This window comes from Anabrus simplex, chromosome 1 (genome assembly GCF_040414725.1).
Source record: "Anabrus simplex isolate iqAnaSimp1 chromosome 1, ASM4041472v1, whole genome shotgun sequence".
In the NCBI taxonomy this organism is placed as follows: Eukaryota; Metazoa; Arthropoda; class Insecta; order Orthoptera; family Tettigoniidae; genus Anabrus; species Anabrus simplex.
Window position 1 is genome coordinate 1,015,494,153 of NC_090265.1, and position 24,663 is coordinate 1,015,518,815.

Sequence of the window (24,663 nt, forward strand, 5' to 3'; positions counted from 1 at the left end):
TTCACGCGAGAACAACACGTGATCCCAACAACCAAGGGACCAAACGGACCAGTATACGAGAACCAAGATAAAGCTGAAGTTATAGCAGACTCACTGGATGCGGCTTTTACACCCAGTGAGGAACCGTCCGATCCCGCTTTCATTAGACGAACAGAGGCTAAGGTAGCGGAATTTCTCGCAAACGCACCTAAGCCTGAGGTTAAGAAGACTAATATACAAGAAATTAAGTGGATAACAGATCACCTTAACCCGAAGAAAGCACCCGACCCAGACGACATCCAAAACAAAATACTCAAGAAACTAACTCAGAGAGTCTTCACAGTACTCGCCAAGATATATAATGCAATGTTACAATTGCAGTATTAACCAGAGCAGTGGAAAAAGGCGGGTATCCTTGTGTTTCGGAAACCAGGCAAAGACAAATCTGATCCAAATAACTACAGACCCATAAGCCTCCTGAACGCCCTCAGCAAAGTATTCGAGAAAATACTGCTGAAAAGGCTAGTAGCACATATCAAGGAAAAAGGAATCATTCGAAAGGAACAATTCGCTTTTAGAAATGGTCACTCCGCCCCGCAACTACTTACCCGGTTCGTCGAGCAAGCAACCAAAACAAGCGGAGGGACACAGGCACAGTATTACTTGATATCCAGGAGGCATTTGATAAAGTGTGGCGCGAAGGCCTGTTAGCGAAATTAATAGACCACGAATTCCACCCAGGGTACATAAGATTAATTAAATCATACCTGGAAGGCCGAGAGTTCCAAGTAGATGTTCACAACACACTGTCAAGCACGTGAATGATTAGGGCGGGCGTAGCCCAAGGGTCACTAATAGGCCCAATCCTGTTCGTTCTATTTACAAACGACATGCCAACAGTGGAACTCACTACCACGCACCTCTACGCTGACGGCACTGTCATTACAATACAACACCTTCAGCTAGCGTGCACCCGAAAGAGGCTACAAGTAGTACTACGAACTCTCGAGCCCTGGCTAACTAAATGGCGTTTCAAGGTCAATGCTGACAAATGCCAAGCTGTGCTGTTCACTAGAAAGAACGGACGCACACACAGGCGAGCCAATACAAACCGCTGAAGTTATTTAATCAAGATATAGCATGGCACGACAAAGCCAAGTACCTAGGAGTAGTCACAGATAGGAAGCTAATCATGCTACATCACATTAAAGACATCCAGCGAAAAACACCAATAAGACTAATGCAGTTCTATCCTATACTGAATAAAAAATCCAGTATTAACACGCGTAGCAACCAACATGTACAAGGCCTTAATTAGGCCAATAATCACTTGCGCAGCACCTGCACGGGGCCACACTGGTATGACGAACCTAGATAAGCTGGAAGTAATACAAAATAAATGCATTCGAGCAGCGGCTAGACTCCCATATGACACACCAATACGCCACCTACGCGAAATTGCGAAAGCCAGCTCGATAAGCCAGCACATACGTGAACAAATACTCCGAATGTACATGAAGTCATGGGTTAATAAGATCAACCCACTAGTCAGTGGAATAGGACGTTATGACGTCGACCTGTACACTAAATACCCCACTCCGAAACACATTAGGCCGGAGGTCGCAAAACATCCACCCTCATAAGCTGACACCCACTCAACATTTCGCCCACATCCTACACTGCAAACAATTGTATATATGTACATGTCTATTATGTCTATTATGCTACAGCTCTAACCACCACAGGGAAGCAAGCGAGGAAGGATTGAGAGAAGAAATTCAAAGGACTAAGGCAACACGGCCATATAATAAGAGACAACCCAATCCACCTCCGCCTCAACGCCCCCCCCCCCCCCGCCCCCGGCCAGTGACAAAGGAGTGGACAGAAAGCCCACCTCTCCAGTTATAATTTTCCAGCTATTGTTCACATTGTTTTCTTACAGGACACGAGAGCGGAAAGCAGCCTGCGCTCTACTGAGAAGTGTATAAATGTATGTATATAGTTACAGATTGCAGTGACTAGTGTGTGCCGCCAACATCGCAAAAAAAAAAAAAAAAGTCATCAGGCGAAAAAGAAGCAGCCCCTTACATTAAGTAAGGCTTGGCTCTATCCCCCTTCTCCTTAAAGGAGACTTGGCACCAGGGACCGCTGGCTGCTGGACCAAGATACTAACCTGTGGCCCAAAGCCCAGACGCTAGCGGACTCGAGCCGCACCAGGCAGTGACAAGAACGACTGATCCCCATAATAACTGTCAAACGCAAGGAAAATGGTTATGACTACATGACATACTCCTAACACAACCTCTGGACTTTTCCAGCCCTCATCCTTGAATGTGCTATCAAAATATGTTAGGTTTTACATGTAGGCTCTTTCTTTTTCTGCCTATGTGGTTTTCCCCTGACCGTTAATATCACACCTTAACAGAACCTTACCAACACAAACCTTACCTGGTAACGCATCTAACGTGCAAACAAGCAGGTACCTCTGTAGTACTTTTCCACTCCTCCCTGCTATCTCTTTTCCTCTTAGAAATCAATAAAACGTCGGAGGCAATGTAGATTGTGTCGATTGCCACGCGGGGTGGAGCGGGCTTCGCCCTCCCCCCCCACCCCGAAAAATTGCTCACTTTGGAGGTCGAGTTTGGCAGTCACAGCGAGAGGACGTACGTTCTTCCCGCCGACTCATCTCTCCTCGCCAGGAGAACTGTACTTTCCCAGTACTAGTCGGCAGCTGTACTTGTTGGTACACTTTCGAAAGAGCGTTGTCTGAGCTGCAGCACTTCTCAGTGCTCGCTTTCTCGTTCAGTAATTTTATTACAGGAGGACCAGGATGAATACGGTGGAGTGGGACGCCTACGGGGACGGGTGTGACCCCCCCCTGACGGCATCATGTTCTGAGAGAGCTCTGCAACCCCGGTTGACCAGGCTCCCCTCGTGTACTATAGGCCGGGGAAGGACGCAGCCACTGAGGGGGACATGGTCCTGCACATGATGCCCCACCCCGTGTCCAAGGGGACCAGGATCTCTCCTACGCAGCACTTTGAGAGCTTCCTGCCCGGAGAATTAATCATCAGGGATCACAGGCAGGAGCGCCTGGATAATATCGCGAGGGATCTCTTACATATATACAAGGTTATCCGTCTACCAGGGAGAGACTACGCACCAGGGATGTTTGACGCCTACCGATAGAGGACCATTACCAGCACGGCCGCCACCCAGACAGCCAGGATGAATGGATGGACGAGGAAAGGCGGTTAATATCGACTTAGTCCTCCCGTCCACACCGGAGACCAGCGACGCCACCACGGAGGTGGAGCGTGCCACCCCATGGCGCCGCGACTGTGCGACCCAGGCCGAGCGGCTCGGCACTGCGAAGTGGACGCAGACCGCTCCTCCAAGGACCACCTCTGCGAGATGGACGCAGACCAAGGCCTGCCAGGAAGGGCCTACCACGAGGGCGGAATCCAGGAAGGCGCTCCAGACGGCAGCACGGCAGTAGAGAAGGACGCCCCCTGGTGTTCGGAGGCTGCTACACAGGTCTGGCCTGCCAGAGAGTCTGTTATGTTGCAAACATCGATGTGCGCCCCACAGGACAGCGAACGCAATCAGGTGCCTGCAACGACCGCCGCCGCCGCCAGCCAGGATGAGGAGAGGGCCACCCAGCCGCAGCCCAGGAGAGCAAACGACCGAGGAGTTAATCAGGAGAGGACCTAAGCGGGTAGCGGCAATCAAGTGTGACCAAAACGTCTCCCTCAGCAGCTCTTGCAGTGCTTCCGCAGTTTGAGGTGGGGCCACCGTCAGGAGAGGTGTGGGCTCTTAGTGAGGTGAAACCGTCGTGGGGGTGATCACCACCACACGGCCTGCGCAGCACGTGAAGAGGCGCCGGTATGCGCCAACGGCACGGGGGACCACCCGGCCTCTCATCGCAGTTGCCGTGTGCATGATACCTATTCTCAACTAACACAACCTCTGGATTTTTCCAGCCCACATCGTTGCATGTGCTATCAAAATTCATACCACGCCTTAACATCACCTTACCAACACAAACCTTGCCTGGTAACGCATCTAACGTGCAAACAGGCAGGTAGCCGTGTAGTACCTTTCCCACTCTTCCCTATCTCTTTTCTTCTTAGAAATTAACAGCATGTCGGAGGCAATGTAGAATGTGTCGATTGCCACGCGGAGGGGTGGGGGGGAAATAGGCTTCCCCCCCCCCCCCGAAAAATTGCTCACTTGCTATCTGAACCTGTCCGAACGCAATGCGATTTGGAACTAGCGGCATGCGGCTCATTATAAGAGGTTCGTATGGGATAAAAGGAGTGACGAGATGACGAGCGGCCAGTAGACCTCGTTCTCCGTTTATGAGGAAGAGTGGCCTGTTCTATAGTGTTTAAAAGTGAAGTTTCTATTTGTTTTTAATTTCTCTTATTGTTAACTACTATTTTATTCTACTGACTATGTGTTTATCTATCTTTGTGTATTTTAAAATTTGAATTAAATATATTATTTTACTTGTATGCCAGTGCCTTATTCAATTTCATTACATTTTACTCTTTTTAATTTTAGAGGAAAATAAGGAATTGCGAATTAGATACATTGATTACTTTAAATTCATAATAATTTTCCTCATAATTTTCCTAATCCTAGTCAGTGGGTTAATTATAATTTTTAATCCATTTCGTGTCATCTCCTACCAGCAGGGGCCGATGACCTAGATGTTAGCCCGCTTTAAACAAGCGTCGTCATCATCATCACCAAACTATGGAATGAAGTGGCAAAAGACTGCGGAACGATTACGTCAACTTTCTTCTTTTATTCTTGCTATTTAGGGGACCCCTATCATTACAAGCAGGTGATTTATATGAAGTACCTCTTTCTTCATGGAAAGTTCGACAGTTATTTTTTCAAACTGTAAATACAGTTTGTTTAGGAGACCTAACTAAAGTCAAAATGAGATACTTCATAACCTTTTATTTTACATTATTCAAAAGTACACTATTAAATTACGAAATGAAGCATTTGTAACTTCATTTTTCAATCATCTCCTGCAGTAGAAATGCACTGAAAAATCCAGGCGAGGCATTTTACACTTTTTATTACACACTCAGTACAGCAAGTTATTGTAAGATACAATCGTCAACAGAGTTGCGACTCACTCGTTAAAAAATCTCTGAATTTATTCCGCACTTTAAAAACTTCAGCTGGAGCTGCGTTGTTTGGCACGGGGTAGCTCTTGGAAGTACGTCTTCATAGTGTTCAGCCCCTCTATATCTATGATCAAATTATGCAAAATACAAACAGCCTAACTATCGGTTCCGCTGTTTTGAATTTTCGACTACACCTGACAGCTACTAGCAGCGTGCGCTCGACTGTTGCAGGGAAGCTCCATGGCGAGCAGCCTGGCTATTACCAACAGCGAGGTGCTGGGGCGAGCATCCGTGTGCCAGCAGCGAAGCTGCAGCATAAACGTATCCTAAGCACCCATCGGGGAGGAGCCTCGATGGATTTCTGTTTCAACGAAGTAAGAATAATAGCGGAACGGTCGCTATCACAGAGGTTATCGTGTACATCACACCGAAGCAGGCGAACAAGCACTCGGCTGCACAGACTAACGTCAATGTGGGAGAAGGTGCCGTGCGCTATGCTGAAATGTGTTTGTTCCCTTGTATTCAAAATGCTTACTAACTGCTCCAACTTCCCTCTCCTGGAGTAAGGCATTTCAGAGTCCCATAATAGGTGATGGGCGTTAAACGCATCCAATAAGAGGCAAGGCAGGTGAGAGTTGATCTATAAGATCAATTACACCATCAGGTTTGTTATTGTTTAAAGGGGTCTAACATCTAAAGTCATCGGCCATTTAGAGCTATATTAGAAGTCTGGCCTGGTGGGAAATACACATTACAAACTTGTAACCTAAACGACATCTACATCCTTGAATGTAGATGAATGCTCGACGTCCTCGTCCGCAGATGAGGGAATGGTGACTAACGCAGATGTTCTTCGACGCTTTTCGGCGGTGGGATTTCTTCCTACGAGGGGAGCGCCTAGGTTTTGAAGCAGAGCACCTGCTAGCATTGATACATACTCTTCAGATGGAGTCCTACGAGGGGAGCGCCTAGGTTTTGAAGCAGAGCACCTGCTAGCGCTGATATATACTCTTCAGATGGAGGGCATATTTGAGTGGTCTCCCACCTTAAAGGTTTTTTTTTTTTTGCTCACAGGAGCAACAGCCGTCTTGGGCGATCTTCACAGGTGTTTAAGTAAACGACGATCCCTGGTAGACTCGTGATATCATGCTGAAGTCTGGTGTCTTGGCAGGTGCATTCATTAACTTACGGCGCGTTTCTGGTGGGAAAGACCGTCCAGGGTCTTGATCTTCTGGATCATCTTCTTACTGAGATATATCGGACAGTTCTGATCTCGAGGAGAATGAAGACCATGGCAGTTAGTGCACCCACCTGTAAGGAGGTGTGCACTCTTCCGCACCATGAGTTCCTCTTCCACATGTACCACACACAGACCGATTCGAACAACGAGATACCGTATGCCCGAACCTTTGACATTGCCATCAGCGCATGGGAGGCGGTATGTATGGCCTCACATCGCAGCGATAGGCTGTTACTTTGACTTTTTCTGGTAACACTGGAAATTTGAACGAGACAATGGACGCATCCGTGGCAACGTCTTCGCCGTTGACTTTGCGCGGAATACACCGAACGTGTGTCACGCCACAGTGTTTCATGTCTTCCATCAACAAGTGTTCAAGTTGAGATCGCGGTGGAAGGTAACTCCCCGAACCAGATTCAAGGTGCTCTTCAAGTCTGATGGGGTTTTCGCCAAAGTGGTCGCACTTGAGCAACCGATCAGCTTGAACGGCAGTGTGTGTCTTTAACAGCAAAGTATAGATGCGCATTTATTTCATGTCTTCCAGTTCATCGTAGACATCTTTTGTGTGTCTATTAAGCAAAATAGACTTTACCAGCTTAAAATTTTGCCCATTGGTTCTGGTAGCAACCAGGAACCTAGGGAAGCTGTATCCCGTACTATCACGCTGCGCTTGTTCCCAGGGGATTGCCCCCCTGTGGGAATCAAAAGTTGAAGACTTGGGAGGCGGTCCACCCTCGACAGACTGGGGATGTTTGTTTCCAGCCATGCCCGAAAGCACCCTCCCAGAATGCCACCCACTCCAATCAGCGGCCTCTGCAGCCGAACCAAGCTGCCAAGGTAATACCCACCTGGCCATAGCAGATATTACCCGGGGTCAGAAGTTGGACGCTGTATAATATGGACTGATTGAGGCAACGAGCACTAGGACCCGCAATAACATGTATCCCATAGCGTATAGAATAATAAGTATAGATACAAAATTAAAAATAATTCATATGTCCTTCTGGAATTCGGCTGTGCGGGAACCTGCGTCATCAAGCGGATACTTTGCCAATTACATGGCGCTCCCACCCGACTGGATTTTCGAGGATAACGTCAGGCTTTCGAGCGTAGTCACACACGTAAGAGGCCCATCACGCACATCAAGAATGTTGATTCGGTCTAAAACTAACCCTCAAGAAAGACTAAAAATTAAAAAGAGGACCTATAGCCACATGACCTTTTTGTCGCCTTCTACTACATACAGGGATTCAGCCCCTCCCACCCACAGGGGGTCCAACACATTGTACCAAAACCACAATCCATTTCAGCGCTAAGGTCGCCCCTTTCATTCGCCTCTTACGACAGGCAGAGGATACCGTGGGTGTATTCTTTGTCTGTCCGTCCCCACACACGGGGTGTTGACATGTTAGATTAACCTGGTTAAGTGCAAAGAAAAAAATAGGCCTATATCCCCAACTTTCCCAGAATAAATAAAAATATCCGCTTACCACCTACCAGTATATTGTATTTATCATCTTCCTATTTTCACATACATAATGTTATTGGCTTTAGGTGATTTTCTGGGCTTCATTCGTCATTGCCCAATGCTATATAAGAAAATGCACCAGTCGTCCTGGAATCGGTAGAGTTTTGAAGCCAGTGAAACGGCGGGTGCAGGATGAAGTGCGATTGGATGGTATTGGGCATATAATATCAAACTCGACCCAGATGCGGTGTGGAGAATGCCATAAAAACACTACTAAGTAATGTAGAAAATGTGATTTAGGCTGCCGTGCCAAATGCTTTGAAAAGTTCCATTTCTAAGTGATATTTAACAAGTGATTTTACAGCCATACGATTCGACACAATATAATTTGCATTAAATTTAAATAATGTAACAATCCTAAGAGGGAACATTATTCATTATTTAATTGATGAAGTGCGTGTTTTTTCTCTGTTTCTTGTTTATTATATGAACGTGTGCACGTAATAAACTCCGAGTTTAAAAAATTGTGTATTTTACCTGTTCGCGCCCATGCTCACCGCCCCATTTTTGGGGCGGCTATTATTTTGCAACTGGCCAATGAGAAAGTTCTTTTTACTTTATTACATCACTCTTGAGACTCTGTGTTCTATTATAAGAATATGAAAGTAACTAGAAATGAAAAAAAAAAGTTGGGCATATGCTAGTAATACCATTTCTTATGTAGCCAGTCCATGCTATGAATTGTGTGAAAATATCGCTCATAGGGTCGGTTGGTGAATGCATTTCAGTAGGCTTGGCAGACTGGTATGCAATAGCAACTTCTGGAAAGCAACGGGAAACTACCCCACTCTTCAATTTTTTTAAACTTGGAGTTTATTACGAGCGCACATTCATATAATAAACAAGAAACAGAGAAAAACACGTACTTCACGAATTAAATAATGAATAATGTTCCCTGTTAGAAGGATTGTCTTAAGTGACGCTTAGGCTATCTATGCTAGTTAAGGCGGAGCTGTGGAGGATCAAACCAGCCTTCGGGCTGAATACCCAACATGCATACATACTTCGAGTATACAAATAGAAAGATAGGGCGCTGCCTGCAGAACACGGCGTCAAGATCAAATCAGCTGACGTTGGGCACCTATGGTGAAAATGCTCGGGCAGTCGGCATAAGCGCGAGATTTCAAGTAATCATTGTCTGCATACGAGGCTTTTTCTACATAATTGTAATATATTACAAACATATAAAAGCACGTGTTTTCGTAAATGTGATAAGTGAAATACGCTAATTTGAAAATTTGCTTACAATTACAGTCCGAGATTCGAAAAGGGGAGTAAGATATATTTTCGTAGGTAAGGATTAAAATCTGGAACTGAAAAGATACTAACATGATTACATACCGCCTCTAGGCTGCGAGGGAAAACTAGTATGTCACAAAATGACTTTTGCTCTTCTCCCCTACACGGATATACGTATTAACATCTTTACTTGCACCATTACGGCCAAATGAAATATTGTACATATAGTTTAGTTCTGACTTACACTACTTAGGTCGAAGACCGAAATCCCTCTCAGGACTCATATCGTGGATTCAACTTACTTTGAACATTTTCTAAATATATTTCTGGACCACATAGTATAGCCATAAGGTCGCGCACCATGACTGTGCGGTTGAGCCGGATGTCCGGAGATAGAACGTTCGAATCTCGGCCCTGACTGTGGCCAGCCTGAGGGTAGTTTTCCCCTAGTTTCCCCACACTCCTTCCAGGAAAATACTTTTTTTTTTCTTTCTCCCTCACATGCTTCCTTCTCCGGTCCTGCTGAAGAGCTGTTTCAGAAAATGCTGGGGAACAAACAGCAACAGTATTCTCAAGGGTTGCGATGCTTTGCACTTACAATGCACTTTTATTCCAGTACGGCTTATGACTGTACGGGAGGTGTTGAATGCATGATTCCCTCATCCACGCATTCTTAGGAAATTGTACCAAATTACAGACGGCTCTCCCGGCTTTACAAAAGAAGCACTACAGCTCTGAAGCTAATAGTGGAAGAGGGTGATGCCACGGGAAAAGCTGTCCTTTGTAGCATTATTATATGAGTAAATGTCCATCAAGAAGAAGATAGAATGGGATGGAAAGGTCACATGTGGTTATATAGACATGGGGACTGATGTCAACGATGATTCACTCCCAGAAGCAAAAGGGGCCCTTGTATTACTGGTAAACGCCATCAATGACCATTGGAAAGTTCCCATTGCTTAGTTTTTAATTGGGTGTTCAAATTACCAGTGTCGTGCAATATGGTTAGAGCAGTGGTTACTAAATTTCCCTTAATTTCTCCCGAACTACCAATTAAAAAGCAAACGTTGGAGATCACATGTTCTTAAAGTTGACTAGGAGCTATCTTCAATGATAATTGGGTATATCAGCCATATGAAGGGAGGTTTTATGAACATATTGAACCTTACTTGAAGCAATCACAACTCATGCCTCTTGGTGGCAGAAAATATGCAACTGTACTTTAATAGGCATGCAGGCAAAGCATAATGAAAATCTGTTGTTGTAATTTTAGATAGCATGGCATAGTTATTCTCCTAGAAACAATCTCCAGCCAGTGTAGCACCGAAAATGAGGTAGTAGAAAGGTTCTGCTTCCTGGCATACACTTAGTTTTGTGAACTTTCAGTTGAAGTTATTTCTGGTTAATAGATAATATACTAAGTAAATGTTAATGTTACAACCAATGTATGACTGTAGAACCACATGTTAACCTTCTTGGAGAAATATCAAAAACATAAATTGACAATATTCTTACATTGCAAATCTTACTTCACTTCAGAAAATACACGAAAGAAATAGATAGTCAATCTGGTAAGTAATTTAGAATTAAAATAATGTGCTATTGATACTCACCTTGAACTTGTTTGCTGGATACATTCGAAGCTTCCCTGGGGCCCTTCGATGTCTGCATTGCTGGAAAGTTTGAAGTTGAAGCCTGCAGCACCATGGTTGGATTCGCATGATGGAAACGACAGGCGCTGTAACCAAGAAAAATACACTTTTAAAGATACTGTCAAACAGAACCACATATACAGTATTGCACCACGGTCTAGGTGAAAAAAGGTCAGGATAAAAGAAGGCATACATATCTACAGTTACAATGCGAATTGACCATTAAATTTAAACTAAGAAAAGAAAAAATGGTTACAAGAAAATGTACCTAATCATTCTCATTTATGACACATACGAATAATATTATTTATGTCACACAGGCACACGCAACAAAATGCGGAATAGTTTCTTTTATTAGACGGTAAAATTTATAGGTATCTCTGAATACTTGAAGATAACGTGTGTTTTTTTTTTATGGCCATAAGAAGAGAAAATACCAAAAACTGTCACCGACAGAACTCCCTGAAATACATCCAACTCATTAAAATTATGCACTGAAATACGCGAAAACAATTCAATATGTCCCATACATTATTAATATACGACTTTGACGGGGGCGGGGTGCACACAAACGCAAGCAAGAAAAACTAAACACTCGCGAAATAGAGTATCAAATAAATATGCTTGAAAATTAGGTTGTGTAATTTACACAAGCACATAAGAATTTATCCTTTATACTAGGGGAAGAGTATTGACCATACTGGAGGTTATAAAACCAAATCCCATGGCGCAACCGCCCCGAAGGGCCATGACCTACCAAGCGATCGCTGCTCAGCCCGAAGGCCTGCCGATTACGAGGTGTCGTGTGGTCAGCATGACGGATCCTCTCGGCAGTTATTCTTGGCTTTCTAGACCGGAGCCGCCATCTCACTGTCACATAGCTCCTCAATTGTAATCACATAGACTGAGTGCACCTCAAACCAATCCTCACATGCAGGTAAAAATCCCTGACCTGGCCTGGAATCGAACCAGGGGCCTCCGGATAAGAGGCAGATACGCTAACCACCCCCCCCCCTCCCACAAACACACACACCGCGGAGCCGGCACTGGAGGTTATACTCGCCAAAAATAAGAAGAAATAAAAATAAATTGGAAAATCGGAAGAAGAGTTAAAAAACGGAAAGTTTCCGGGTAAAACGGAAGGGTTGGCAAGTATGCTTTTTCATCCCTTTCTGAATATCACTTCTTAAGTCACGCGTGCTACACCACATGGATGTTACTGGTTTTTGATGAGGGACCCACAAGCATTAATGAATTGCAGAAATTATTCCCAACTTGCTTCACAGAGTCTAAGACCTTTATACTTTTAGGGAGCGTAACGCATATTATCAAGAGTACCACACGTAATATTTCCTTAATTGTACTTTTGATTTGTATGCCAGCATATGAGAGAAATGCGGAAGATATTCTTTACAAAGGGAGTAGTTTTAAAACCGCTAATAACTGACAGGGTGATAATGAATGGGGAGATTACAGCAGGGCTGGACGAATCAAAAACAATTCAAGAAGCCAGTAAAATTTCTTAGGCGCCAAACATAAACAATTATAATTCGCTTTCCTCTATAATTGTAACCTATTCGATCGCTCACTTCATATTACAATCACTCTTAAATCGCATTCATTACTCTATGCAATTCACATAGTAGTGCAGTACACAAAGAATATAACGGAAAAAATCTGGCGCTAAGACAGGCTAAAAGCGAAGGATTAACTTATCGATGAAATGGTTACGAACGATCACGAGATATACGGAACGCTCATACAGATTAAGTTCGTGTTCAGTTGCTGCTTATAACCGCTTCTAAACCTTATGCAGTATTTCCGTATTTAGATAGGCTAGAGAGACGACAGTAACAACAACAATAATAATAATAATAATAATAATTATAATAATAATAATAATAATAATAATAATAATAATAAAACATCTCAGGAACGAATTTTACCGCAGAGTTTTTTAAAACGCCATTAAATTCAATGTTTTATACGTCGCTATTTTCAGAGTGGAAATAAATCCGAAAATATTGGTTTTCCTCAGACTGGAATTTAGCCGTTACAATTTGAAAATGTTAGACGCCTAAACGTTTCTTTTCGTCGCCATGGCGACCGGGATTTAACCAACGCTGGATTACAGTGAACTTCTTAAAGTTGTAGAAGAGATGAAGCTGATATGACTTCGAGTTTCATTCTGAGTGTATCCATTGTAGGTAGAGGATAGAAGATTATTGCAGAATGATAAGTTGACATCGAGGTACTTAATGGTCTCATTAGCAGCAATAGGTGGTATTAGCCGTTCCGCATTTAAAGTTGAAGACTTCGATAACGCCTTCCTTTATGGACAACCAGATGGACTTAAATTGCTTATTAATAATGAATTCATTATCTGAATTAACTGTAGACTAGTTAACAATTCACTTCCAACTCAGGGACAAAATCTAGGAGAGCAGTATTTTAACAGTAATACAGATTCATGTTGAATTATAGAATTTTCAGGCTTCTTTCATTGCTTTGAATTTCAACTCATTATAGAAACTTCATAAAAACTTCAAACGCGTAAGAAACTTGTAAAGCACTTACGGATGTCACGGAGAAAATGGCTAAAGAGCAAATGTGAACGAATAATGTGTAGCCAATTTGACGAAGTATGTAAATTAACTGGTTGATAACCTCAGAGCTCAAATACAGTATTTATTGGAAAACCTCATGGCGCTGCAGTCCCAATGGGCCTTGACCTACCAAACGACGCCTGCTCTGCCCGAAGACCACGATACGCGGTTAGCACGACGAATCTTGTCGGACGTTACTCTTGGTTTTCTAGACCGGGGCCATTATCTCACCATCAGATAGCTCCTCAAGACTGTTTTCACGCAGGCTGAGTAGACCTCGAAACAGCCCTTCAGATCAAGGTAAAAATCCCTGACCTGGCCGGGAATGAAACGCGGGGCCGGCTTATTTATTAGAAACCTGTGCTAATTCAGCAAGTGTTAATAACAACAACAACAACAATAATAACAACAACAATAATAATAATAATAATAATAATAATAATAATAATAATAATATTTGCCTTACGTCCCACTAACTACTTTTACGGTTTCCGGGAACGCCAAGGCGCCGGAATTTAGTCCCACAGGAGTTCGTTTTCGTGCCAGTAAATCTTCCGACACGAGGCTGACGTATTTGAGCAACTTCAAATACCACCGGACTGAGCCAGGATCGAACCTACAAAGCTGGGGTCAGAAGCCTCAACCGTCTGAGCCACTCAGCCCGGCAACTGTTAATGAAGTAGAAGCTATGATAGCCTTATATTTTGAACTAACAAAACTGATTTCGAAGGTCTATTAACTCATCAGCCCAGTAGCTGACTAAATCCTTAAATAGCGCTTCTGAAGGGTGTGTGTTTGTAGAGAAACCGCTAAAAATGATGGCGGCCCTATAATGAGGCGAGCAAGGTAATTTGAGCGGAAAGGGCGAGCAAGATCCGGCCTGTGCCAAGCAACTTTCGAAAGTAGGAGTATATAATGCTGATAATAGTTGATGACAGACTGAAAGCTTATTTTCAGTAAACTATCCGAGTTTGAGTTTGTAAATGTAAGAGAAAGTTATTTGTTTGTATGTTTCTTTGTGATTTAGCTAGGAGTGCATTCAGTAATAACCAGGGCTAGGATTCTGATTACATCTTTTAATTGGTTCACAACAGACATTGCTAACTTATACAGAAATCCTGATTTTCCACGTTGTAGAAATGATAATATATTAGATCATTTGCCATTTTTGCCATTTTGTATTTTTAGGCCATTTTATGGAATTTATTAGACTATTTTATACTTCGTATGTCATTTTCTTGCATGTTTGAGGATTTTGAAGCATTTACGCGTGTGGTATTGGATATTATCGCAAATTTAAGTGAGGATAAATACGGAGACACGAGAATCTTCACAACGCTTTGTCAATCTGGGGACTAAAGAAGGTTTGTTCACCACTTCTTGGAAATGTCCACATTCCAGGAGAGAGACCTTCAATAGGAGAAGTCCTCCTACTGAACAGCCCAGATTTTCTTCTGAAGACGCGGAGCAAAGTTCTCTGCGAAACGTAAAGAATTTCACCTTGTTTTCTTGACATGCCCAAAGCCCAAAAGCTTATTATAATGCATATAACAAATATAGGCTATACGAACTATTAGTATATTGATCGTAAATTTTCATTTAAAATGTGTAATTTTTTAAAGGTTTCGATTCATTTTACTGGATTTTTGCCGTCATTTTACAGATAATTTTAAAAAAACATTTTTTTAGGTCACCAAAATCCTAGCCATGGCGAGATCAATGTAACTGACATTCCAGGAGTACTGAAAGCAAACAATGATTAATTTAAAGAATTTATTGACAGATGCGTAAAGTAATTGTACTTATTAGTTCCAAAAACAGATAAAGGTTGCCTTTTTCAACACATATTAGGCAACGGGACTAATGGTGGACACAATGAGGCAAATGTTCTAATTATTTTGAGAAAGAAGGTACTTGCTTATGTCACTAAAGATTCATCAGCTCTTCCTCTAAATGTTACATACCCACAACAATAAAGAAGTAAGGTTTCTATATTTGAAATGTTTTTACTAAGGTAAAACCTGTTGGCATAGGGGACACGAAGGAAAAGGAGAAAACTAATAGTGGACACACAGATGCATCAATGGACACTTCATAATACAACGAAACGCATTAAAATCCTTATTACCGGATGAGTTGGTCGTACGGTCAGAGGCGCGCGGCTGTGAGCTTGCATCCTGGAGATAGTGGGTTCGAATCCCACTGTCGGCAGCCCTGAAGGTGGTTTCCCATTTTCACACCAGGCAAACGCTGGGGCTGTACTTTAAGCCCACGGCTGCTTCCTTTCAACTCCTAGGCCTTTCCTATCCCATCGTCGCCATAAAACCTATCTGTGTCGGTGCAACGTAAAGCCACTAGCAAAAAAATCCTTATTGATAGTCACAGGTTTTTGTACAACTATGGAATGTAATATACTCTACAGTAAAAACAAAACAAGAACACCAGAAATTTGATACGATGCAACAAGATTCATGTTTCTTGTTTATGTACATATACAGTGTGGTCTAAAACAACGTGAACAGGGTATATGAGAGTTAGAAGGTTACTCATACTGACAAATAATTTGAAAAAATAATGTGACATGTCACGGCGTTGTCATTTTATCAGCTGCTGAATGAAGATAGCCAACCAATTAGATCGCTTCACGGACGAATTCAAATGGGCTTGGCGCGGTAGTATTGCTAAATCTGCACATGACTGAAGATCGACTTGAGAGCCATGGCGAGAAATCTGCATTAAACACAAACACACCGTTGGTTTTAGCCGATGTAACAGTAGCGTACTTGCTTGTGGCGTGATCCAATCAGCTCGGAAGTCCATATTCAAACCTCATCCCCGGCGAAGTTTTATTCTTCGAATGGTGCTTTTATGCCGGTTTTAAACCACGTGCAGATTTAGCAACACCGCCTCGCAAAGCCCATTTGAATTCGCCCGCGAAATTATCTGACTGGATAACTTCAGGAGCTGATAAAATGAAAACGGCGCGCGATATAGATTTACTTTTCAAATTATTTATCAGTATGGCCAACCCTCTAACTCTGACATATAGGGGCCGATGACCTTCGATGTTAGGTCCCTTTAAACAACAAGCATCATCATCATCATCATCATCATCATCATCATCATCATCATCAACTCTGACATACCCGGTTCACGTTGTTTCCGACCTCCGTGTATATATAATTTTAGATATATGTGTAACTTATCGCCATACGCCAAACAATAATCTCTCTTTCAGAAAGGGTTTTCGAAGTTTTCACGTCATTCATGGACTTTTTGTTTCCAATTCTCCTTAAGAGAATGGAATACGGCTACATCCATGGGTTGTAACAATTTATAACATTGGGGAATAGAGAAACTAGAATAATTCCCTTGTCATGGCAGAAACGGCTCGTGTGCGGTGTCAGATGTGACGTGTGCCCGTCAACGAACAGAACTACTGGCGGTGGGATTTTATTTTCTGTCAACTAAGGTAGTAACACATTTGTCAGATATTCATAGAAAAGAGCTCCCGTCATCCAGCCATTTTCAGATTTAACTGAACCCCACTTTTCCGGGTGGTTGTTGATTAATTCCTGGGGGATTCTTGCATACTTGAACACTTCGTTGTATTATGAAGTGTCCATTGGTGCATCTGTGCGTCCACTATTAGTTTTCTCCTTTTCTTTCCCATAACTAGCAAGGTTTTACACCTCTTTTCGTTTGAATTAATTTGTTGTTACACATTTCGATCCTTATAGAGCGAACACCTTATTTCCTTTCGGATTTAAGAGAGAAACGGTTTCATCTGCGTTGTTCACACGGTTTGGTTCCAGTAAAATTCCTTTTAAACTATTTCCTTTCAAATAAATACCTCTATGAACCATTTAAACTCTTCACAGTTACTGATGCTCTCGTGATAAATTCTGTGCTACCCTAGTAGAAATCCTTTTATTTCTTTCCAAGAAATGTTTAAACCAGGAACATACAGGCCTACCATTCACAGAATCATTACTTTTGTTCACATCTTCCAACATCCCTACTGAGACGCCAGCTTTAGTGACATATGTAGAGGCATGATTTTTTCACATTAACGATAAGCGCGACAAGAAATGGTTTGAAGCGATTTGAAGATATCTTTACGGATCGTATGATTCTGGTTAAGAAATTAGCGATTTTGTTTTCGTGAATTAGACCGAATTAAAGCGACAAGGCCAGTTTAAAGCGAAATTTACTTATTTTGCGATAAAAGCGAAAATGCAGCGAAATTCATGTAAAATTACGATCTTGAAATTGCATTCCAATATTGCGTGTGTGAAGGGAAACAGAATGAGGATTTCTCATTTCGACAGAAGTATCTCTTGATGTTAATATTCTATAAAATCCATTAATAATATGGCCATATAGGGTAAAAGCTACGTCCATGTAAGTTAAAATGAGGCCTGGTGCAAGTATTTTTCTTGTAGATGGCCTATTAGGCGACCTGCATGTTTGTGAAGATGAGAGCCCCCGAGCCATTGGAATTAACCAATTAAGTTTAAAATCCCCGACCCTGCCAGGAATCGAACCGGGGACGCTCTGAACCGAAGGCCATTACGCTGACCATTCAGCCAACGAGTCGGAATCCATGTAGGTTGAAAGGGTAATTTGCTATGTAATCTTGATTAGGGCTATAGGATAGCCCTAAACAAGATTCGGTAAGGAATAATGAATGAATATAAATATTGTTTATCTTTATTTATCTATCTTCCACATAAATAATTCACAAATCTCACAAATTAAATGTTAATGAATAATTTTAGGAAATGATTAACACGAAATTAAAGCGATGGGGTCAGCCGTATTTCGCGAAATAACGCGAAAATGTGTTTCGTTTTCGCGAAATCGAACATAAATTAATGCGAAACAATCATGCCTCTTAGACATATGCTATCTACAATACTACAGTCTGTTCCTTGGTTAGCACAGGTGAGCGCTCCATGCTTTTGCAGCAGTGCAGCTGTAATCTAGCGGTCAGCTTGAATACTAATTGCTTCGTGAAGCAGCGTCTTAGTGAGAGGGGTCGGGGATGTCGAAAATGGCTTCCGCTGTCTTTCTATTGAAGTGGAGTGATGTGCTATCGATTTGATGAAGAATACTGTCGAGTGTTCACATATTTTGAAATGTAAATCGCCGAAGACCCATACTGGTCTGCTATGCTGATACCTTGAAATGTGCAAATTAATGCGAAAGTATGTTTTGATTATGCATGTGCATGGCGCGTTAGGTTAAGGTGAACTATTATCCACTTAATTTCGTGTATATTAGTCTTCTTAACCTCAGGCTTAGGTGCGTTTGCGAGAAATTCCGCTACCTTAGCCTCTGTTCGCCTAATGAAAACGGGATCGGACGGTTCCTCGTTGGGTGTAAAAGTAATAACACCATCTAGTACCCCACTATTCAATGCATACAGTCCCACAAATACGTTTTTAGGCACACACTCCCAGATACAATTATTAAAGCTTTCGTTTGGGTTTTGGGTCTTGCCACGTCAACATTTCTTCAAAAGACCAGGATGGCCTAAATCTCTGTATATAGGTTTGATAACTTCCGTAACAGAAGAGGGAAAAGAGAATGTTTATGGGCATAAGTTCGGCCCGTAGCTTGGGCTTGCTGGAATTTGTATCATGAATCTGGACCTTTGGGCCACAAGGAATGCTGAGGATATTCAATGGTGGAACACTTATGAAGGAAAGTTGCCCATACTGCTCCACGCATTGCACTGATGTCATTAGTGTTTCTGCGTACTACCAACGCAAAATGTGTTTGCAGCAAGTCTATTTCGGCATCAGCCAATCGACCAGGACCACCTAAACTCTTTCCGTCACCAAGTTTTTGTCCTTTCATGTCCCTTTTTTGCTTCCTCAACCTACACCCTAAGCGTTTTTGAATGTGCCCTACACACTAACGTCGTAGTAGTCACATCATCACCATATGGTTTAGCCTCCTGAACTTTTGCAAAAGCTTTGTAATCACCGTCTCCTGAACAGTTACATACCTGACACCTCTTCTTCTGCAGATCGACTAAAAATTTCGATTTTGAATATATAACAACACGCTTCGCGAAGCGAGGCGAAATCTTCAATCTATCAGTACTGATCTGCATTTTAGGGCAGTCGCCCATGTGGCAGATTCCTTATCTTGTTGTTTTTCTAGCCCTTTCTTAAATGATTTCAAAGAAATTGGATATTGAACAGCTCCCTTGGTAAGTTATTCCAATCCCTAACTCCCCTTCCTATAAACTATTATTAGCCCCAATTTGTCCTCATGAATTCCAACTTTATCTTCATATTGTGATCTTTCCTACTTCTTTTAAAGACACCACTCAAACTTATTCGCCTACTAATGTCATTCCACGCCATCTCTCCCGGTGACAGCTCGGAACATACCACTTAGTCGAGCACCTCGTCTCCTCTCTCCCAAGTCTTCCCAGCCCAAACTTTGTAACATTTTTGTTACTCTACTCTTTTGTTGGAAATCACCCAGAACAAATCAAGCTAGATTTCTTTGGATTTATTTCCAGTTCTTGAATCAAGTAATCCTGGTGAGGGTCCCATACACTGGAACCATACTGTAGCTGGGGTTTTACCAGAGACATATGCCCTCACCTTTACATCCTTCCTACAACCCCTAAACACCCTCATAACCATGTGCAGAGATCTGTACCCTTTATTTACCATCCCATTTATGTGATTACCCCAATGAAGATCTTTCCTTATATTAACACCTCGGTACTTACAGTGATCCCCATAAGGAACAAAGCAATTAAAACTGAGAGGACTTTTACTCTAACCTGACTTTTAACACCGTTTAACATCATACCATTGCCTGCTGTCCATCTCACAACATTATCGAGGTCATTTTGCAGTTTCTCACAATCTTGTAATTTAGAATAACATCATATCAAAAAGCATTATCTGATTCCACTTCTTTACTTTTATCACTTATACATATATAAGAAACAATACAGGTCCAATAATACCGCCTTGAGGAAATCCCCTCTTAATTATTAAAGGGGCAGATAAAGCTTCGCCTACTCTAATTCTCTGAGATCTATTTTCTAGAAATATAGCAACCCATTCAGTCACTCTTTTGTCTAGTCCAATTGCACTCATTTCTCCCAGTAGTGTCTCCCATGATCCACGCTATCAAATGCTTTAGGTCAATAGCGATACAGTCCATTTGACCTCCTGAATCCAAGGTATCTGCTATATCTTGCCGGAATATTTTGGAAGATCTTCCCAACATATCTTGAACTGCTGTTGCTGATTTCCTGTATCATTTATGAGGACCCAACCAGCTTCTGGGCTGTCAAAGTGACAGACAGACCAACACTTATCATCCGGTACTTCACTAGTAATATTAGATTTCTGCATAAGTTCGCCGCGTTTTGTCAATAACGGGGCTATATTTCCGTAAGTTTACAGAAGGCTTACTACAATAATAATTAACACAAGCAGAGTAAGTGCTTCACCCGTTCAGTAATGTATTTGCCTCTATTTTCAATAATAATCTGCCAACTTAACGGGAGGAGTACGGTGCCGCGCCTGTAGAACTGTTGTGGTTTCGAGGTGAAGAAATCAGTGAGCCACAGGTCAATAGCAGCTTAATCCGGAATGACTTCTCCAGAGAGAGAGAGAGAGAGAGCGAGAGCGAGAGCGAGAGAGAAGGAAAAATCTGTAGTCGCAAGGTCAGAGAAATAGGAGGGTACGGAACAGTTTCCCAGCAGCGTTCAATATATTCTTCGGTCAATTTAGCCAAATGGGGGCGTGCATTACCATGCAGGAACAGAACTTGATGACCACATCGTTTGTCTTCAACAACGACGGCGAGTTAATAACCTAAAAATCCGTCGAGTAGCGAAAGACGCTGTGTACATTTAGAGTTTACTACAGATAAGAATATCCTAACCCACATTTCAGACACTTAAATCAGAGCAGCATTGAGATTCATTGCGCGCTAATGCAAAATGTGGAAAATGTTGTTCAAAAGTAGGGCGGAGATGGAAGAATAAATGTGTATGATCATTGAGGTTGGTTTGGTTAGCTTATATGTATATATATATATCGATCGCTTCTTAAATAATCTAAGATTTGCTTTTATTTTCGATGTGTAAAATATTTAGATATGTACTGATGTCTGTGAAATGGTGTGCATTGTCACCTATGTACTCTCCGAAAGCTGAATGCCGGTTGTATCTGGTTCGCATTTTGTGTGTGTGTGTGTGTGTGTGTGTGTGTGTGTGTGTGTGTTTGTTCTTTGCATCTTGTGTGGAAATTACGTGTCGTTTGGCCTAGGCGAGACTGTAAATTTGGCAGCAATTTTAAAAATTGGGCTGGTTTTACAATTACAAAAACATGTACGTAATCTTATACATTAGGTATTCAGACTCAGACATTTTCTCATAAGAATCTAAATTTTAAAACAAAAGCTAAATACAAGAAATGCCTCATAGATTATTACAATTAATCAAAACACACTCGTGTAAAATGGCAAGGCACTAGGATAATTTGGCAATAGTGTTATTTTAAAATGACCGCTTTTAACCTAGCTATCTTCAGATATTATGCAATACTTTTGTTTAGTACTCATTGCATTTAAAGTATTTTCCAAACTGAGAGTCCTAGGTCCCCCTTTTGGTCACCTCTTACGACAGAAGGAGGGGGATACCGTGGGTTCTACGCACCCCCCCCCCTCCATTACCAGGCTTTTTCTTTTACTGCTCCTATAACTTTTGTTCTTGGAGTCACCCCGCGAAAAAATCCTAACTCACCAGGAAAATATTGCCTCTAATGCTGGTCAGTCATCAGTTTCTATTGCAAAAAATAAATGTAAAGTGTGTCACTTCAGTTTTTTAGCTCTTGAAAATCGTCGCCAACGTGACAGTGGAAACTGAGTTCAGAAGGCGAAATAAGACCTAGATGCCCTTCAGGGTTTGCTCTAAGACCATCAGCTCTTAAATTTTGCAAATGCGAACTGTATGCAGATAATGTGCGTATAACAGCATTTAAAACCTACATACCAAAAGCTATAGAATGTAGTAAAAATTCGAATACATTCTGACCTACAGCGTCTTAGAGACTAAATATAAAACATTTATGAAAGAAGCGCAAATAAAATTCCAACTATACAGGGGCGAAATTCGCGCACTCAGGTGTCGCAGCGCGACTCCTCACATACCAGCAATAAAAAAATGTCACAAAAGTTCGTCCTGCGAGTATATCCGGCAGAAAAAGAACGTTGAAGAGTGGCAATCTGACAACACTTAACCACATGTAGGGTAACTACCTCCGTCAGCACATATTAGTCGTGCTGTACAGTTGGTGCAGTGGAGAAAGTTTTGGGTTAGCATGCAGGAGGTCGAGGGTTCGATCCTGGATTGAGGCGTATGTTTTTTATTTCGTAAATGTAGTTCAGATGGTATGGTCTCTGGCATCTTAATCGTCAACAGCGAATAAATTCACGCTCACGACGTGGAAAGGGCGTCTTTCAAAGCTGACCAATGAAAACGATTGTTCGTCCATTTCTAGGATCGTAGTATGTAAGTGCAAATGATGTCCGACTCGTTGGCTGAATGCTCTTCGGTTCAGAGGATCCCGGGTTCGATTCCAGACCGGGTCGGGAATTTTAACCTTCATTGGTTAATTCCAATGGTTCGGGGGCTGGGTGTTTGTGCTGTCCCCAACATCCCTGCAACTCACACACAACACATAACACTATCCTCAATCACATTAACACGAAGTTACCTACACATGGCAGATGCCGCCCACCCTCATCGGAGGGTCTGCATTACAAGGGCTGCACCCGGCTAGGAATAGCCACACGAAAAAAAAGTGCAAATGATTTCTAGAGGACCCACTGCAATCGCTGTTGACGATTAAGATGCCAGATACCGTACCACCTGGACTACTTTTACGAAATAAAAAACACACGCCTCAACCCAGGATCGAAGTCTCGACCTCCTGTATGCTAACCCAGAACTGTATCCACTGCACCAACTGTACAGGACGAATAATATGTGCTGACAGAGGTAGTTATCTTACTTGTGGTTACAGTGTTGCCAGATTGCCACTCTTCAACGTCCTTTTTCAGCGGATGAACTTGTAGGAAGAACTTTTGTGAGAGACATTTTTTTTTATTGCTGGCATGTGAGGAGTCGCGCTGCGACGCTCGAGTGTGCGAATTTCGCTTCATCCTGTATAACCATTTAATTTTTGTTATGTCCCACTACTAATTTGAAGGTTTTCGAAGGCACCAAGGAGCCGGAATTTGGTCCCAACTAGTATTATCGGTATCACACTTACAATCACTTTAAACAACAAAAAAACTTACCCTAATTCGGTGACTAACTTATAAACCATTATGACAGAAGCCCTAAATTGCACTTAACATGTAAAAAGGAAATATAAGAAAGTTCACAAATGCTTATATCCACTGAAACTGTTCTATAAGTGTTTTTTTCTGTTTGACTTGAAGTACTAGAACTAAACTCTTGAAGAAGCACCCATATTTAACTACTGATAGTGTTAACGCACAACTGCAACAAGAAACTAGACCGGAGCCTGAACAGCTGCAAACGGTAGGCCTTCATCATTAACCGGCGAGAGGTTAAAATATCACGATATTTATTATACGGTGTTCTCATGCCTCCGAGTGCAACAGCGTCGTCGGCTTCACATGTTATCTTGACACACAATATTTCCCACAAACATTCCCAAATACCTTTCTGGACTATTTTCTTACCACTCGTCTTATCACGACCACAACAGAAGATTAGGTTCGTCTCTTACTATAAACATAAATCGCACTACTGTTTAAAACAGCCTATTCATTTTTTTTCTACGCCTCGATCACGGCATTTCCTCACTGAAAAAATTAGAAAGGTTACTTCACAACGCAAGTTTACAGTGGCTTATCGCCAGCTCTTGTTGAATGGATCCACTGAATCCCATGGTACAACAGCTCCGAAGTGCCATGGCCTACCAAGCGACCACTGCCAGTCCGAAGGCTTATAGTTTACGATGTGTTGTGTGGTCGGCACGACGAATCCTTATTGGCCGTTGTTCTTGGCTTCTTGAGCGGATGGATTCCACTGACTTCTAGGACAATTGTTGAACGAACGAACGGAGAACAACAAATGGATTTAGAGTAATAACGAAGTGAGCATTACTTACAGCGTTAAAATTAAATATATTGTTTTGTATTACTTGGATTTGTAATATACTGTGTTGTGAAAAGTAACAGAGCACCACGA

The 24,663-nt window shown here is 42.2% G+C and overlaps 1 protein-coding gene across 1 annotated transcript in view; it reads right to left on the reverse strand.

The window, feature by feature from the left end:
• The window catches only part of Su(Tpl) (Suppressor of Triplolethal), a 471,359-nt gene that overhangs the window by 91,882 nt on the left and 354,814 nt on the right, over positions 1-24,663 (reverse strand). Inside the window, exon 3 of the mRNA XM_067149282.2 lies at positions 10,747-10,871. Coding sequence (XP_067005383.2) covers positions 10,747-10,871 — 125 coding nt within the window. The remainder of the gene's footprint in view (positions 1-10,746; positions 10,872-24,663) is intronic.